Source organism: Westerdykella ornata (assembly GCF_010094085.1).
Source record: "Westerdykella ornata strain CBS 379.55 unplaced genomic scaffold EI97scaffold_9, whole genome shotgun sequence".
In the NCBI taxonomy this organism is placed as follows: domain Eukaryota; kingdom Fungi; phylum Ascomycota; class Dothideomycetes; order Pleosporales; family Sporormiaceae; genus Westerdykella; species Westerdykella ornata.
Genome location: NW_022986859.1, coordinates 804,190 through 820,778, shown reverse-complemented (window position 1 = coordinate 820,778; position 16,589 = coordinate 804,190). Strand labels below are relative to the sequence as shown.

General features: G+C 55.2%; 6 protein-coding genes across 6 annotated transcripts; 4 read left to right on the top strand and 2 right to left on the bottom strand.

Moving 5' to 3' along the window:
* Window positions 1-5: 5 nt before the first annotated feature.
* EI97DRAFT_325565 (uncharacterized protein) lies at window positions 6-1,205 on the bottom strand. The gene has a single exon (XM_033794727.1). The coding sequence runs from the start codon at window positions 1,041-1,043 to the stop codon at window positions 390-392; it is 654 nt and encodes a 217-aa protein (XP_033654464.1). The 5' UTR covers window positions 1,044-1,205; the 3' UTR covers window positions 6-389.
* A 1,033-nt stretch (window positions 1,206-2,238) lies between these two features.
* EI97DRAFT_397935 (Piwi-domain-containing protein) lies at window positions 2,239-5,834 on the top strand. The gene is made up of 3 exons (XM_033796376.1): window positions 2,239-2,744; window positions 2,796-5,328; window positions 5,391-5,834. The coding sequence occupies exons 1-3, from the start codon at window positions 2,518-2,520 to the stop codon at window positions 5,598-5,600; spliced, it is 2,970 nt and encodes a 989-aa protein (XP_033654463.1). The 5' UTR covers window positions 2,239-2,517; the 3' UTR covers window positions 5,601-5,834.
* A 589-nt stretch (window positions 5,835-6,423) lies between these two features.
* On the top strand, window positions 6,424-8,297 carry EI97DRAFT_376669 (uncharacterized protein; the record flags this gene model as incomplete). Its single annotated transcript, XM_033795567.1, has 3 exons — window positions 6,424-7,003; window positions 7,057-7,492; window positions 7,541-8,297. The coding sequence occupies 3 exons, from the start codon at window positions 6,424-6,426 to the stop codon at window positions 8,295-8,297; spliced, it is 1,773 nt and encodes a 590-aa protein (XP_033654462.1).
* Window positions 8,298-9,567: 1,270 nt separating this feature from the next.
* On the top strand, window positions 9,568-11,778 carry EI97DRAFT_325416 (Calcium/proton exchanger). The gene is made up of 4 exons (XM_033794726.1): window positions 9,568-9,693; window positions 9,906-10,378; window positions 10,584-11,425; window positions 11,492-11,778. Exons 1-4 carry the CDS (start codon window positions 9,690-9,692, stop codon window positions 11,583-11,585), a joined length of 1,413 nt encoding a protein of 470 aa, XP_033654461.1. The 5' UTR covers window positions 9,568-9,689; the 3' UTR covers window positions 11,586-11,778.
* Window positions 11,779-12,506: 728 nt separating this feature from the next.
* EI97DRAFT_325384 (uncharacterized protein) lies at window positions 12,507-13,229 on the top strand. The gene has a single exon (XM_033794725.1). The coding sequence runs from the start codon at window positions 12,595-12,597 to the stop codon at window positions 13,006-13,008; it is 414 nt and encodes a 137-aa protein (XP_033654460.1). The 5' UTR covers window positions 12,507-12,594; the 3' UTR covers window positions 13,009-13,229.
* On the bottom strand, window positions 12,986-16,176 carry EI97DRAFT_467011 (uncharacterized protein). The gene is made up of 2 exons (XM_033801567.1): window positions 15,054-16,176; window positions 12,986-14,999 (listed from the first exon to the last, which is right to left on the bottom strand). The coding sequence occupies exons 1-2, from the start codon at window positions 15,698-15,700 to the stop codon at window positions 13,451-13,453; spliced, it is 2,196 nt and encodes a 731-aa protein (XP_033654459.1). The 5' UTR covers window positions 15,701-16,176; the 3' UTR covers window positions 12,986-13,450.
* Between the last annotated feature and the right edge of the window lie 413 nt (window positions 16,177-16,589).

The window sequence follows — 16,589 nt, the reverse complement described above, 5'->3', positions numbered from 1 at the left end:
AGCAGAAAGTGATGATAGGGTGCAGCTGTCGATGCTTCACAATTGAACACGCTAAACCCAGTTGGGAAAGAACTATCTGTACTAGCGATTGCCGCAGACAGGCTACACAAGCACAGTATACGTCTCTATTCCCGTCGAAACCCAAAACACGACACAACAGGAGTTCCGCAATACCTTGATATTCTCCTTATACACTTGTACATCCAAGCAATAGAACTCCAACTCAACAGGCCATCGATCGTTTGCGGAATTTTTCGCCTCAAAAGCACCAGTATCACCCCGCTACCCCTTCACGCCCGCGTCGGATGAGGACCATCTCGAATGTGCACTGGAACATCTAACTTAGCATTAATCCCTTATCAGAATCGAAGTTTACAAGACAGCAGTTTCTACACACCTTTCCTTATGTTCGCATTTTCCAACCACTGCTTCACCTCCTGAAGATTGGCAAGCAGCTCCATACTCCGCGCCCGAGCCTGAGAGAGTGCATCCTCCTCTGCTCGCTCTTGCTTGATTACAGGCGATGGCTCCTCTGCATGTGCAATTGACGTCGATATTCTTGCTCTCTTCGCTGATTTCTTCCCTAGCCGCCTTCTCTGTTGCGCGCCATTTCTCTCCGGGCTTGACGAGTGCTCCGCGCAACCACAGCTGGGGGACCGCTTCCTTTTCGTTTGCGAGTTGGGTTTCTGACGGGTCCTGTTCAATCCAGCCGACCTCTGCGGGTTCATCGAAGCTGCACGAGTTTGTCTGAGAGGCAGACCCTTCGATAATTGATCGACCGTTTCGGAGTCATTGTCACTTTCTGAAGGCCTTGATGTCTGTCTCGCAAGTTTGACGCGTTTTAGGCGATGCTCGTCTTCCAGTTCATCTTCTGAGTCCGTTTCAGAGCTGTCCGGCTGGTACTCATCTGAATCGCTGTCCGAGGTCACAGAGGCGTCGCCCAGTGCGTTGTTGCGCCTCTTGCGAGAGATGGAGATTTCGAATCGGTGACCGTCAAAGGCCACCTCTTTGACGACGCGCAAGTTGGTCCTTCTAGTCCGCATGGGCGCTGTGTGTGGGACCTTGGTCTACTTCGGATGCTTCGCTTTGGCATTTTGATATGCCTGCTCTTCTTTGAGGACTCCGGAAACCATGAATTGCTTGTTGGATCTGGGGGCAAACGGGCGTCATGTTCAAACTCTTTGCAATCGGAACAGTCTCGGACAGAGAAGGCCAATTAAACAAACTCCTCCGGTCAGCGGTCAGAACATCTCTCGGACAAGGGCCAGTGCTATTGAGCAAGCAGGCTCAAGCCAGCAACATCTGGAAACCAGACAACGACACATGCATATGTTCTGACCCTCCGCGCCACACACGATGCGCGGTTGCTAGAGCGGTTCCAGTTTCTCACCGGAAACCTTACCCTCGGTCTCAGATTCAATTGCTGTACATTGTATTGCCGCCCAGTTCACTACTGGGTAGCTGAAGTGCGACCAAGCACGGCCTTGGACCATACCAATATGTCTCGCTGATGGAACAAACCAGACAAGGCTCCGGAGGGGATGGGATTTGGTCAGCAGCAGATCTGATTGGCATTCACAAAGGAGCGGTGTCGCACACAAAGGCCCAAAATCTGGCCGGCACATCACAGGCTCTAGGCGACGTATGACTCAGTGGCAAAAGGATGACGATAAAAAGGAATGAAGACAGCATTGACAAGTCCCCATCCTGTTTGTTCCTTCTGGCAATCCAACATGTCCTCACCGTATCGGAGCTGCAGCTGAGACAAGACGGAAAATACAAAGTCGTGGGGCAATCACCTCAGGAAGCTCATTTCACCTTCACGCTCTCCTCAGACCAATTGACCACATCCCTCTTTTTCTTTCCGTCCTGGACCTGAACAGACGGTAGATACAGTTGAGTTATCCGTCTTTACTTTCTTCTCCCCCGCGTTCCAAGGTTGCTGGCCCCACCGACTAGTCTCAAGCCGGAACCTGGAACGCGCTATCCCTGTACTCACGTGATCACCCGTTGCCGCGATCCACTCCACGGCGCGCCCCCCGCGTTGCTGAGACGACGTGCCTTGCCTGAGGCATCTGCTATTTCTCCCGTCTTCCTCCACCTTTCGTTTTCTGTTCCTTGTCATTCTTGTGGTTTTTCGTCATTGCAATTGACAATCGCTTGTCCTGCTCTCTCTCGCATCTTGCTTTGTCTGCTAGTGCTTTGCTAGCTGTCTGTTCGGGTTCGTGCATGACATACTTATTCGGTGCCATAGATCATCAATATTCCAACACCAACCGGAGACGGGAAGGTTTGATCTGTTCGGATTGCCTTGCCTACAGTCGCTTATCACAAGTCACCTCCAGGTAGGCTTCTAGTTCCTTCATTTTCTCCTTGACTCTTTCATCCCACCCTCTCAGGGGCAGCCTTGCCCTCGTTATCGTTGGCCGGTCTCGCTATTCAGTGTGCACTTCCGCACAAGTCACTCTGTATCGAGAGGATTCGTTGAAGACACTGTCTGACCCCTTATAAGGAGTAATGGCTGATAATCGCGGCCGTGGAAGAGGGCGTGGCGGGTTCGACAGGGGAGGAAGAGGAGGTGGTGATAGGGGTGGACGAGGTGGAGGGTTTGATAGAGGCGGAAGAGGTGGGGGGTTTGACAGAGGCGGAAGAGGAGGTGGCCGGGGAGACTTCAGCGACAGAGGTAGGGGCGGCTTCCGCGGTGGAAGAGGTGGCCACGCCGTTGATCCATCTAAGTTTTTCGGGTATGTTGCTGGATCGCCTGGGCCAGAATCGAACAACTGCTTACTTCACAGGGATGGAAACTATCCCCAGCCGGATCCTCAGGTTACCAAGGTCGAAGATGAAACGGTTTCGAGCATTACAACGGCACTCGCGAAGACATCGCTCGATGATCGACTGCCTTCCCGGCCGGGTTATGGCACCAGTGGCAGGCATACCGTCATGTGGGCGAATTACTTCCACATCAAGCTCACCGACCCCGACGTCGCCTATTATGACTATAGCGTGGCAATTCAGGAGGACAATCAGCTGCCAAAGGCGAAAAAGAAGCGCCTCATCCAACTGCTTCTTCAGCGCGAGCCCTTCGCTGGACAAGACTGTGCTACGGATTGGGCTCAGCGGATTATAACACCCAAGAAACTGGCGCTCAAAGGCCAGCAGCAGGCATTCAAGGTTGAATGGTATCCTGCTGGCGGCGAGCCTCTGCCGCAAGCTTCGCCTGGAGAGTCACCGCAGCGCACTGCCCTGCGGAGGAGGAGTACCTTCACTCTGCTTGTCGAGGAGCAACGCACAGTCTCCCTGTCTGAATTGCAAAAAGATCTTTCACAGCCATCGGTAACGTATCCGTTGAAGGCCGAGATAATCTCTGCAGCCAACATCATCATGACATTTGGGGCATCGAGCGACCCAACCATCTCCGTCGCCAATCAAAACAAACTCTTTCCCTTTGGCAGTCACCCCAAGTCCGTGCTCCAAAACTTGGGTGGTGGGTTCGACGCTTATAGGGGATACTTCTGCAGCGTGCGTACCGGTCCAAACCGCCTCATTTTGAACGTCAATGTGGCGACATCAGCGTTCTACAAGGGCGGCCCTTTGATGGGTATGCTGAGAGAGATCGGTTGGCCCCCGTCGAATGGCACTGTTTGGAAAAAGGTGAACAACTTCGTCAAAAAGCTTCGAGTGGAGACGAATTATCTCCCCGCAAAGGGGGCAGCAGGCAAGGCAAAGGCTGGAGGGACGAGGCGCAGACAGCACGTGATTACCAATCTTTCCCCCTTTGGAGCCAATGCCGAAACAGTGAAGTTCACCGCTGATGACGGCAAAGAAATCTCCGTCCGTGAGCATTTCAGAAAAACTTATAACATTCAGTTGCAAGATCCTCGGGCCCCGCTGATCAACTACGGGACCGATGACAAGAAACCAAAGTGGATTCCTGCGGAGCTCTGCACTGTCCTCCCAGGCCAACCGGCGAGGCGAATGCTGTTTGGGGACCAAACTGCAAAATTGATCACATTCGCTGCACGTCGGCCGATCGAAAACGCAGAATCCATTGCCAAAGATGGCCTCGCCGTTCCGAAGCTAATGGGTGTCGACACCCACTTGAAAAAGTTTGGTCTCCAGGTGGATCCGAAGCTGATCACCGTTAAAGCTCGCATTCTCTCCCCCCCAACTTTGCACTATCGGACGAAAACCCTGGACCCGAGCAATGGAGCCTGGAACCTGGATACTCGCCAGCTTGGGCAAAAACCCTTTATGCGTGCCGTGTCATTGCCATCATGGCAATGTCTAATCATCGATTCTGGAAATTACGAGACCATCAGAGGTGGGCCTGCTGCGGCGAAGGCTCTCCTGCAACAGTTCAGGGCCTGCCTGGACACCTATGGGATGGCACCAGGACCGGTTCCAGAGCCTGCGTATGTTAACATCGCTCCAGCGGAGGTTATCTCTCGCAATGCCGAAGCCATCCAAAGCAAGATCCTGGCCGCTCTGAAAGCGACATACAAGCGAGATCCTAATTTCCTGTGGATTCTGCTTCCCAACACCGAAGCCTTTGTTTATGATCTGATCAAGTACACATTCGATGTTGAGAAAGGAATTCCCACCCTGTGCAGTATTGGACAGAAGGCAGCAAAAGGCCAAATACAATATCTTGCCAATCTAGCTTTGAAGATCAACACGAAACTGGGAGGAGTCAACCACTCGCTCAAGCTGGAGCAGTTCAAGCCGCTGGACGCATCGACCATCGTGTTCGGTATCGATGTCACGCATCCCTCACCAGGGAGTCATGAGAAGTCGCCGAGCATTGCAGGAGTCGTTGCCAGCACCGACGCCACATTCTCGCAGTATCCCGGCAGTGTCCGAACGCAGAAAGGCAGAGAGGAGATGGTACTGGGCCTCCAAGAGATGATCAAGGAGCGTATCGAGCTCTGGCGGCAGCGCAACCAGGGCCGCCTCCCGAAAAAGGTCGTCATTTACCGCGACGGTGTATCCGAAGGGCAATACAATCTTGTGCTCGAGCAGGAGTATCCTGCCTTCGTCGCAGCGTTCAAGGAACTCTACGGAGCTGAGAAGAATCACCCCAGGGTGGCCATCATCGTCGTTGGGAAACGTCACCACACTCGGTTCTATCCAACGAAGATGGAGGATTCGGACAAGAAGACGGGCAATGTGCAGCCCGGGACCGTTGTCGACAGTGGTGTTACAGGCGAGAAGATGTTTGACTTCTTCCTCGTTGCACATCAGGGCTTGCAGGGCACGTCGAAACCCGCGCACTATGTCATCATCAAGGATGAAATCAAATTCGGTGCAGATGAGCTCCAGAAAATGGTAAGTTTGGCACGTTTCCTGCCTATGGGATGAAAGGTTTGTCTCGCTCACTGCTCCCCCAGACGAATAATTTCTGCCACACGTTTGCGCGCGCCACGCGAGCCGTCAGTCTGTGCCCGCCGGCGTACTATGCGGATTTGATCTGCGAGCGGGGCCGATGCTACTTGCATAATATTCTAAAGGGAGGGGATGCCTCTGTGGAGTTTAACCCTAAGGCCCACTGGTCGGGCGGAGTGAATGAGGCGCTCAAGAACACCATGTTCTACCTCTGAGGATTACGCATGTCGCCTCGATCTAGCATTGATAGAGCCGAAGGAGTCTGTGGCAGTGGGTTTCGAGCTGGATGAAGAGCCAGTAGCGACTGATATAGCACCATGTCAAGGAGACGGAATTGGGATAGATAGTATACACTCGCTTGGGCTGATGGGGAATAACCTGCGATGGTGAAATATGCTCTTCTTGAATCCAAAACATCTTGATATCATCATTAGCATCTGTCCACTGAGATATTAATAATACATCATTAATGCTCTGTATACGTACCTGGTGCAAGTGCTGAGCTGTACTATTTAAGTGACAGGGATGCCAGCCATTCCTTTATCGATAGCCAACCACGCGACGTGCACGTTTGCCATCTCCCAGCCTCCGCGTTTCACCCCCGCGCGCCCGCGCCCTCGCCCTCTCTCTGGTCCGACGTGTTTGCTGGTCGCCACCGAGTCGTCCCATGGCGCTTCCGACGAGCTTCTTCGTCGCTGTCGACTTGCGCGCGCCGTGGGCCGACCTTCACTTCTCCTCCTACTACCACCATTGCCGGATTCGCGCTCAGTCACTCGCGGCTGCCAGTCAGGCACCAATGTCAATGTCTCGCAGGGCTGGCCCACCACCACATCACAAGCTACCTCCCACCTGCCGACCCTTTCTGCGACCCTCCCCTCCCTCCCCTGCGGTACCACTCCTAATCCACCCTTGGACTGGTTGAACCTCAATTCCCTCCACTTCAACCTCTCTCCCACACCCGACACGATCCCCTCCGCCTCCCAAGCCGAATCGACGCACCCACCAACACCCTCGCGCCAACTTGGTATGCGGAGACCCATGGACCGCAGCAGCCTCTACGAAAGCGACGTCCCCTCGCTCAGCGCCTCGCTGGAAGCCTTCGAACACGCCGAGCGCGGCACCCATTCGACCTTTGGCAACCGATCCGCCATGCAATCCTCGTCGCGCTGGAGCGCCCAAGACGCTTCCGAATCCTCTGAACCAGAGAGCGACGGGCCCTGGGCGCCGCCCGCCTGGCAGCGCTCTTCGACCACAAATGACTGGTACCGCAAATCCCTCCTGAGTGAAAGCGCGACGTTGCGCTCGAGCCACAGCCCTTCAAAGCCGGCGGGCATCGCGTCGTCGCGCTTCAACCCCAGACCCGTCGACCGCGAGATTACGCCCTCGCGCATACCTTTGCCCGAATCTCCGCTAAAGATGACACCTAGGACAAGCCCCGACCCCGTCATTGGGGAGCAAGAGACGAGAGACACCATCGCCGAGAGGATGCAGAGCCCACCGTGGGAGGAGAAGGAGCAGGCGGGTGTTGGGCCCGATGAGGGTGACGAGGGTGAGGAGATGATGTTGTCGCATCATGAAGATGCGGGAGCGCACAGCGAGGACCACGCGCGCCCTGGATGTATGCGCCCTTTGAGGGTTATCATTGGGTTCTACATGCGCTAACACATCTAGATGTCAACTTCTCGGTCCGCGCAGAGACGCTGTTCCGCACCGGGCCACTCGAGGACCTGGTCTCTGCGGGCGCGCGAGCTCTCAACCTGTTTACGCAATCGCGACTGAGCATACTATGCACCATCGGCACCATCATCCTCGCCTACGTCCTCACGCTCCAGTGGACAGACAGTCTGATACCCGACATAGCCAACGTGGCCAACATGGCGAGGCAGTTCGAGCCGCTCATGTTCGCCTCCGAGAACGTGATACCGCGCTCGCGCGAGCTGGCCGATGCGAGCATCGCGGTACAAGACTTGGGGGAGAGCGTCAGGGCGACGAACATGTCTGCGTCTACCATCATCATCGAGCAGCTGACCGATCTAGGAGACAGCTTGTCGCTGCTATCCGACCAGCTGCGCAGTTTCTTCACCAACGTGGACGCCGACATGGACTCGTAAGACAGTCCTCGTTTCACTGGATTCTTCGCTAACGTTTTCCTCAGCATCCTCCTCGCCATGGAATGGACCAAGCGCGAACTCGAAACCCTCCAAGGCCCCTCCCCCTCGCTCATCGACAACTTCATCGGCAACCTGCACGGCGCCCTCTCCAAAACTGGGCTGCTGGAAGATGGCAACGGCCAAACGACGGCCGTAGGCAGGCTCGTGACGGACATGGTGGGGCAGACGACGCAGCAGCGCAACCGGGCGACACTGCAGCGCACCTTTGACTACCTGCTCTCGACGCTGGAAGAAAACATCACCAACGAGCTCAGCCGGGCGGATTCGCTCTACGCGCTCTTCGAGACGGTGGACCGGCAATTCCAGAACCTGCACCGCAGCGTGGCCAAGGAGGAGGACAGCCTGTCGTCGCGCAAGGACGAGTTCCTGGCGCGCATGTGGCGGCAGAGCATCAAGAACAAGATGCAAATCAAGAAGTACGAGAAGAACCTCAAGCTGCTGAAGACGGTGCGGGCGTCGACGCTGGAGAACAAGAGCGAGCTCAAGGCGCACGTGCAGGTGATCAACTCCGTGAAAGATCAGCTGGATAAGGCGCGCAAGAATCTGATTTCGCCCCTGATCCGCAGGGCGCAGAGTAGTGGGTACGGGGTGGAGCAGCAGCTGGTGGAGCTGCAGGGGACGTATCGGGCGCTGAGGGGGGTGCGGGAGGGGCAGAAGATGAGGGTCTATCAGGCCATGTTCCGGGTGGAGCCGCGGAGGCGGGTGGTGACGATTGGGGAGGAGGAGGGGGAAGGGGAGTAGGGGAAGGAAGAGGCGCATCATGAAGAAGGATAAGAGGAGGAGGAGGAGGAAGAGGAGGAGGAAATGATTCGCATATCATCACAGCACACGCGGTATTCTTTGAGCTTCTCGGCGACTGGCGACTGGCGATTGGCGACTTATGGATAGACAAAGGGTGGGTGGGTGCAAGGTGTTGGCGATGGAGTCGGTCACACTCTCGCCTTCTTCGAACGGCATCGCATTCGCCTCGCTGGTGTTTGGCATCGTGCTGCCGCGTCTTTTCCAGGCACTGTTGTACGGTCTCTGAACTGGGGGCTTGTCAGGCTCACTGCTTCTTACCGCAGTAGAGTCGATGCTGTGTTGGGTGTTGGGCGTTCCTTGAGGACCTTGGCAGAAATTTCCGGTGTTATAGGGGTATGGGGGTATGAGGGTGATGGGGGCTGTGCTTCCTAAACAGGCGTTTCCTTGGTGATCTCTGGGGTTCTTGGTGATCTTGGGTTCTTGGTGATTATTTTACGCAGTACGCTCCTATCCTCACAATACCAATGATGATTACATTACTAGTTATGGATTCATCTTACATGTGATATGGCAGGTATGTGCAATCTCAGCCGTCTGTACTACAGTACATAGAGGGTACCAGAGTAAGCGTACCTAGATATACATTACACCAATTGATATCAATGTGTGTCAGCATCGGCTGGTTGACGTCAGCTAGATGTAAATGCGAAATGGTCTACCGAGTATCTCAGGGTTGTGGAGGAAAGGTGCGGAGCTTGAGGAGTAGAGTGGCTGGGAGATGTGGTGGGGGTCATGTGATGTGTGTATTCACTCCTTGCTTTTGGTGTTTGTAGAGAATGTAGACGGGTAATGACAAACCTGCTTTCTTCTTTGAGATATGGAAATACACCGACATGCAGGATTGAGTGACGGGAGGTTGGGGAATTCACTCTTGGCAGATGTCCGAAGGGGATAACGATGGATGGTGGCTGGGCATCGCGGGGGCTGTGCAACTGCTATGTCAGGGCCAGGGCCGGGATCCACCCAACCCCAGGATTCCCGCAATTCGTTGCATCATCGTTCCGTTGCTGCTGCGCCTTCGCCTGTCCCCTTCCCCCTCACTTCCTTACCCACACTTTGCACACACCATCACTGTATCACAGTATAGCTTGCACCGCATCAATACTTGTCCCTTGCACAATTCCTCCTCCGTCTGTCTATTCATTTCGACACCCAATTGCCCACTCTCCTTCTGTCTCGGCGCGTGTCCTGCCGTACCTCTCCGGCTTCAACGAGACCTGTCTGCGCAGAGCTCCCTCCTTTGATTCACCTTCGGAAAGGTAGTCTACTTGAATCCAGCCGCCGTTCCAGCGTCGCCCGTGAGACTTCGCGACTCTCCGGGTTCGGATCGATATGAGTGAGTGCACACATTGTTTCCTTTCCCTTTGTCTCATCAATCCCCCCCATATCACACACAGCCTGAGTACGGAGTACTTGTATCCGCGTCTGTACTTGGCTGTCCAAAGCTTGTCACATCCGCCGTCTCGGTACACGTCCATCTCCCCATCATCGTCGGGGCGCAGCCACCTAGGTGATGCTTGGCTAACCTCGCAACCCCCTTCGCTGTAGAAAACATCAAGCGCGAGTTCCACCGTCTCGGTCGCTCAGGAAGCCTCGATCTGACCCGCTCCCTCTCCAACCCATCCTCGTCCACCATGCCCGACCCCGTCAACGGCTCCGCCAATGCGACTGGCAACGCCAACGAAACCGCTCCCCTCCTCGGCCGTCACACCTCCGCTTCCTCCTACCATAGCTACCACCAACACAATTCCGCCTGGCAGGGCCTGCCCCGCAAGTTCATCGTCACCACATGGCGCACTCTTCTGAGCAACTATGTCAACGTCCTGCTCGTCTTCGTACCCCTCGGTATCATCGCCGGTGCGCTGCACTGGGCTCCGACGGCCGTCTTCGTGCTCAACTTCATCGCCATTATCCCGCTGGCCTCGTTGCTGAGCTTCGCGACCGAGGAGTTGTCGGCGAACCTGGGGCAGACAATTGGAGGGTTGTTGAATGCGACATTTGGGAACGCGGTGGAACTGATTGTAAGACCCTTTGTGTTTGTTCTTGTGCTATTTTACGGTTGAGCACGTTGCCGGCTCGCGGGGAATACCGGGTGTGCCGTCTGGGGAGGTTTGTGCGATTTGAATGGTGTTCCTAGACACTGTTTGTTGCGCAAGCTCGAGGAACCAGACATGCGCCGGAAGACGTGCGATTAAACAGGTAGAGACTCGTGCTGACTCGGACCAGGTTTCCATCGTTGCCCTCCAGAGAAATGAGATCCGCATCGTCCAGGCTAGCATGCTGGGCTCCATCCTCTCCAACATCCTGCTCGTCCTGGGCTGCTGCTTCCTCGCCGGTGGCCTCCGCGAACGGGAGAGCAGGTTCAACTCCACCGTCGCCAGCACCATGTCCTCCCTCATGGCCGTCTCGAGCGCCTCCCTGATCATCCCAGCCACCCTCTACGCTGCGCTACGCACCTCGAGCAAGCGCGAGACGGACGAACACATTCTGCTCCTCTCCCACGGCACCGCCATCATCCTCCTCATCCTCTATCTTTTGTACCTCTACTTCCAGCTCTACAGCCACAGCAGCCTCTTCAACGACGTAGAAGCCGCCGCCGAGGAGGGCGAGGGCGGGGCGGGCACCAACGACGACGAATCCGGCGAAATCCTGTCCCCCTTCGCCGCCGGCACCGCCCTCGTCATCGTCACCGTCATGGTCGCCGTCTGCGCCGAATACCTCGTCGGCTCCATTGACGCCATCGTCGAGTCCTCGCACATCTCCAAGACCTTCATCGGTCTGATCCTCATCCCCATTGTCGGAAACGCAGCCGAGCACGTGACGGCCGTGATTGTCGCGTACAAGGGCAAGATGGACTTGGCCATCAATGTGGCGATTGGGAGCTCCATGCAGATTGCGCTGTTTGTGACGCCGTTCCTGGTGATTCTGGGGTGGATCATGAATCGTGCCATGACGCTGCATTTCCAGGGATTTGAGACGGTCGTGTTCTTTTTGAGTGTGTTGGTCGTGAACTATCTCATCCAGGATGGGAAGAGCAATTATCTAGAAGGGGCCATGTGTTTGGGGACGTAAGTGGGCTTTTTCATTTTGTTCCCCCCTTGGGTGAAGCGATGAGCTAACGGGATGACTTGCAGGTATACGATCATCGCCCTCGCCTTCTACGTCTATCCAGATGACGCATCGGGCGATCTGGGTGGGAATTTCATCAAGCATTTCTTCAGCAACTAGAGCGTGTGAATCTACGGACGGGGTAGAGTCGGGCACCGGGATGCTACGGTTGTTCCGGCATCATGGGTTTCGATGGTCAGAGACTGTGTCCTCGACTTCGACTTTCGCTTCTTGCATTCCATTTTCTTTGTATGTATTTCAGAGTGTATTTTTATTCTATTCTGTTGGCTTTTTCACTCAACCGGGTTTGGATCCGCCGACCACACATGGTCACATTGTTTGACATCCCTTCAACCGGACGGGATATGGGGGACTGGAATGTCTTTCCGGAATCTGCTGTTTCCCAGGAGAGACGGATGGAGGGACAGAGTACGATTCCCTCTGCCCTTTGAGTATCTCGATTTCGATCTCCCTTTCTTTCCCCTTGCCCGATCCATTGTAGGAAATGGGCAGGGAGGTTCCCTTGTATTCTTTCTATTTTCTTTCTTTTTCTTTGGTGCGCGCGCCAGGTTTTTTCTCTAGGTTTTCTGGGGATTTTTTTGGGAGTTACGGTGGCGGCTGCTTTTTTCTTTGCTGGCGGTCGGCCTGTCTTTCCTGGGCTCTTTTTTGGGCCTTGTTGGGTTAGGTTTATGGATTCCCTTCTCTTCTATTCTACGGAGGTATTGTGGTTCGGGGTTCGGGTTTGGGTTTGGGTTTGGGGTTGAGTTGGATGTTTATCGATGGTGATTCTTAATTTACTACTTGTTAACTAGTACTACTAGTACTGCTGCTGCTGCTGCTATGACTACTACTTGATTACTTGATTACTTGATTACTTGATTACTCGATTACTCGATTACTTGTCTGCCGATCCGGCGGTTAACCGTCCGTCCGTCCGATTGATCGACTGAGGTGGAGAAGGGGAACGGGAACGTACAAGTAGGGGTTAGGGTGGGAGGGAAAGCAGATTCCATCTAGAGTGCTATATTAAGTGTTTGTTGATGCAAAGTGTAAAGGACCACATATTTTACATGCCGAAAATGCCGCTACAAACAAACCCCCACCAACTACGACAGTACCTACTCCTACCATGACCGCTACGAGGAGGAATCAACCCATCTCATTAAAAGTCAGCAAATGCACAAAGCACGCCGCACACCGCACATACGCCTGCTCCTGCAAAACGACGAGCACACGACAGCGCAAAGACAAGATAATCCATAAGAGCAGCAGAAGCGGCAAAAACGCCAGGTATATCCTTCGCCTACGCCTACGCCTACGCCTACGCCTACGCCTACGCCTTATCCCACCTATCCCATCAATTCCATCCATTCCACCACCCTACCCACGAACCCCCATCCAAACCCTCATGAATCAACCAACCAATCACCCATCCATCCATCCCATACCCACCCGAAAAAAAGCCCAGAAGAAAAGAAAAAAAGAAAAAAAGATAAGAAGCGAAAAACATCGCTTCATAACCCCATTTGCCGTGCAGCATTAGTGAAACGAAAAACGAAAAGCTCAAGAAAAAAAGGGCCGCTAAAAAAGGCCCCAAACAGAGCTTGTGAACCGAATAGAAGAAGAAGAAGAGAAGAAAACCCACGCTTGCTTGCTTGCCTGCTTGCTTGCCCAACAATGTCATGGTCAAAGCCAAAGCCAAAGTCGAAAAGAAAAAAAGGGGTTGCACCGAAAAATGAAATCCACGAAAAAGCAGAGAAACAAAAAACAGCCCAGCACGTCGAGAAGCCGTACACCCTCACTGAAACCGCAACAAGATCCCCCTCCCTCCCTCATCGACCACTACCGTCAACGACCAGGGGTTCTCCTGAATCCATGCCATCCCTCTCCTCTCGACCTCCTTTCTTCCCCCCCTCCTTGTCCCCATCGTCACCGTAACAGTCGTCCACCTCACCCCACATCAAAACCCCGATACCCACGCCGCCCTACTGCGTGGGATAAAACACGGGCGCCGCACCCTGCATCGCACCCATCTGCCCCATCATCTGCCCGGGATAGTAATACGCCGCCCCCTCGGGAGAAGGCGTCATCATGCCTCCCATCCCCGGAACCGCATAGCTGCCCTGCGGCGGCATGTATCCTCCCTCCATGGGTTGCACGCTATACATTGGCAATTGAGCGGGATCCATGTAATATGTCATTCCGTTGGATTCGTAGGGCACGAGGTTGGGTGGACCTTGGGCCTGACCCTGAGCCTGGGCCGCACCGCCACCATTGCCATTCTGCGCCTGTGGTGGAGCTGGCGCTTGAGCCGCTGGAGGAGCCGGCATGGGCATTACGTAGCCCGGTTGCTGAGGAGCTGCGCCAGGCATGAACATGGGCATGGGCATCATACCGTACGGTTGAGCGCCATTCGGAGGATAATAGTACGCTGGAGGCATAGCATAAGGCTGGGGCTGGAAGCCGGGTTGATACGGCTGGAAGGCTGGCGCGTGGATGGCTCTCTCGGGGATGTTGGAGAGAGGCGTTCCGGTCGATGCTTGACTTGGGTAGGATGGATGGCGAGCATGAGGGTATTCGGGGGGTTGCTGGTACTCGGCCGCAGGGGCGCTCCCATTAAGATGCGCGGGAACCTGCTGATGGAAGGGCTGCTCTCCCTGCGCGGGTGGTGGGTTGAACGTCATAGATGCTGGCGACTCGATGCCTGCTACCGACACCGTCTTCTGAGGACGTGGTTGATGCATTGGAAGATGGCCGTGCCAGTTCTCCCTGAAAGCGGGCTTCTGAGGCAATGGATACATCGTGGGCTGCTGAACTCCTTGTGGTGGAACAACAGGAGGTGCTCCGGGCACCCTGGGACCAGGCGGTAGGCGTACTACAGGCCTTGATGTATCGACAAAGCCGCCAGTTCGAGACAAGACAGACCCAGCTGGCGAGACGAGAGTGTCCCTGCCCATCTCGCGGGCAATGGATGACCGCCTGCTCATCGCGATGCTGGGTGAGTAGACACTTCCGCCGTATACGCTTGTTCGCCTGCTCGAGATCCCTCCACCGAACGACCCAAAGCCTCGTCCACGGCCACGGCCGAATCCTTGCTGATTGGGCCGCAATGCGCGAGGTATGAAGATGAAGGAACGCTCTACGGTGGGGAAGATATACCGCGGAGGGGCTGGGGGGAGCGAGATACGAACGGGTTTGTCGCGGCGGAGAGGAGGACGATGGTTAGGAAGGCGCGTGTGTTGCTTGATCGGCACGTTCTGGAAATATACGGGCACTGCCATCCCAGGAAGAAAGACCCGAACCTGAGCATTGTGGGTGTGAACGGTAGTGGAGAAGTTTCGAGGTTGAGAGGAGGGTTGACTTTGGGTCGCTTGACCTTGCTGCGGTTGTTGAGTGGAGGGAGTCGACCCAGGATCCACACGTGCAGCTGTCTCAGGAGGGGCTTGAGGTTGTGGTTGAGACGGAGGGTCTGTGAGCGTTTCGTGGAGGTCATGCTGCCAAGGAGCGTCTGTCGCTTCGGACTGCATTCTGGCGCTGTGATGGTCAACCAAACGGTTCGTGAGGATGCTTGCCGTAATGGATACTTACTTCGCTGGGGAGTATGGGCCACCGATCTGTGCCCCCTTGATGCCCCCACCACGCCCGCCGTTGAAATGCCTGAACCCACCCTGACCTTGTGAGGACCGCTGATCATGCATGAAGAAAGCACCACGGGTCGGTATGAAGGCCGGGTCTGCATCCCGCTTCTTCTTGTACTCCTCGTGCTCACGCCGCCTACGCTCTGCGAGAATCTCCGGTCTCCTAGCAGCAGGCTGAGGGTCGACAGCCGGGGCGCCCGTTTCAAAGTCGACCACCTCGTCATCATCCCCTTTGCCCACAACACCGAGTCCATTCCTCATTAGCTCCGTGTTCCTTGATGCCGTAAACACAACGTCGGATCGAGCAATTGGCGGTGACGGGACCCTCCGTTTCGTGACGCCGGGCCGTTGCTTACCAGCTCGCGGTGAGCCATTGCTAGTACCGTGCCTCTTGTTTTCCGTCCCAGACGGGGGACTTTCCACTTCACTCAAATCGCTGTTGTCCGCATCCGCATCCTCGTCGACATCACTGGGTAACGAGACGTCACTCTGAGAGTCATCTGCCACATCCGTTGCCACCGACACATCATCTCCATCTTCATCCCTTCTCCGGCGCCGGGCCAGGGTCGTCCTCTGTCTCTGTCTGGGTGGAGCCATGTTGGTAGATGGGTGAGGATGTAGATGCGGAGTTGGGTCGGTGGTTGTTAAGCTGGGGGGAAGCTCTTAGGAGGGAATGGGGAGAGGGTGAATTGTCGGCAGAGCTGGGCGGGGCGGACACGAACGGTTGGGGGGACGAGAAAGTAGCGAGAGCCCCAGGATGGCGACGGGGGTTAGAGAAGTGTCGGCGATGAGAGATGTGGCGAGGTGAATGCGGCGGATGGAGGGTGGAATTGGGGTTCTGCAGCGGTGGTTGAGCAGTTGGTGATTGTCGATGATGCCTGTGGGAGAAAATGACGGCTCCACGCCTCTCCACCGTCTTGGCGCAGCTTATTTAGCACCAGCTCTTAACCTTGTCGCGCCGCGCCGAAAGCGCGCCTGAGTGAGGGAACACGGCGGATTGCAAGCAGACGCGGGCCCGCGCGAAAGAAAAGACGTTGCGAAGAGGGAGGAGGAGAAGGAGGTCAATCAGGGAGGAGGCTCGACGGGACACAGAGCACGACACGTCTAGAGAACCAGAAATGCGGAAGGCGGCAACGGGCCTTGTGGCATAGATCACGTGATATGGTGATACCCTGCCCAGGTGAACAGGATATAGAATTTAGGGGGAACCGCAATGAACCCAAGATCACTATCAGAAAACGAATAGACTATTGTTATTGGGGTTTATTTGACGTACTGAATCAGACCGCCGCGGTCTGCCAAATACCCCGAATGCATATGTGACGACCCCATTCGAACACTGTTAAGCCCATAACGAGGTATCATCACTACCGTCTCGAACCCATCTCCCGAACCATACGGAATTCCTCCACGCTTGCTAGAATGCAGAGAATCAAATAAAACACTGTATGCCTCCCATGCTCAGTAGCCCCGTTATATGCTCGAT

Excerpts from the sequence above, each read along its gene's own strand:
- EI97DRAFT_325565 (XM_033794727.1), bottom strand. The coding sequence starts at position 1,043 with ATGCGGACTAGAAGGACCAACTTGCGCGTCGTCAAAGAGGTGGCCTTT.
- EI97DRAFT_397935 (XM_033796376.1), top strand. The coding sequence starts at position 2,518 with ATGGCTGATAATCGCGGCCGTGGAAGAGGGCGTGGCGGGTTCGACAGG. Across the intron at positions 2,745-2,795 it reads GATCCATCTAAGTTTTTCGG|GGATGGAAACTATCCCCAGC; the intron begins GTATGTTGCTGG and ends CTTACTTCACAG. Across the intron at positions 5,329-5,390 it reads CAGATGAGCTCCAGAAAATG|ACGAATAATTTCTGCCACAC; the intron begins GTAAGTTTGGCA and ends CTGCTCCCCCAG.
- EI97DRAFT_325416 (XM_033794726.1), top strand. Across the intron at positions 10,379-10,583 it reads GGAACGCGGTGGAACTGATT|GTTTCCATCGTTGCCCTCCA; the intron begins GTAAGACCCTTT and ends GACTCGGACCAG. Across the intron at positions 11,426-11,491 it reads GGGGCCATGTGTTTGGGGAC|GTATACGATCATCGCCCTCG; the intron begins GTAAGTGGGCTT and ends GATGACTTGCAG.
- EI97DRAFT_325384 (XM_033794725.1), top strand. The coding sequence starts at position 12,595 with ATGACCGCTACGAGGAGGAATCAACCCATCTCATTAAAAGTCAGCAAA.
- EI97DRAFT_467011 (XM_033801567.1), bottom strand. The coding sequence starts at position 15,700 with ATGGCTCCACCCAGACAGAGACAGAGGACGACCCTGGCCCGGCGCCGG. Across the intron at positions 15,000-15,053 it reads GGCCCATACTCCCCAGCGAA|CGCCAGAATGCAGTCCGAAG; the intron begins GTAAGTATCCAT and ends TGACCATCACAG.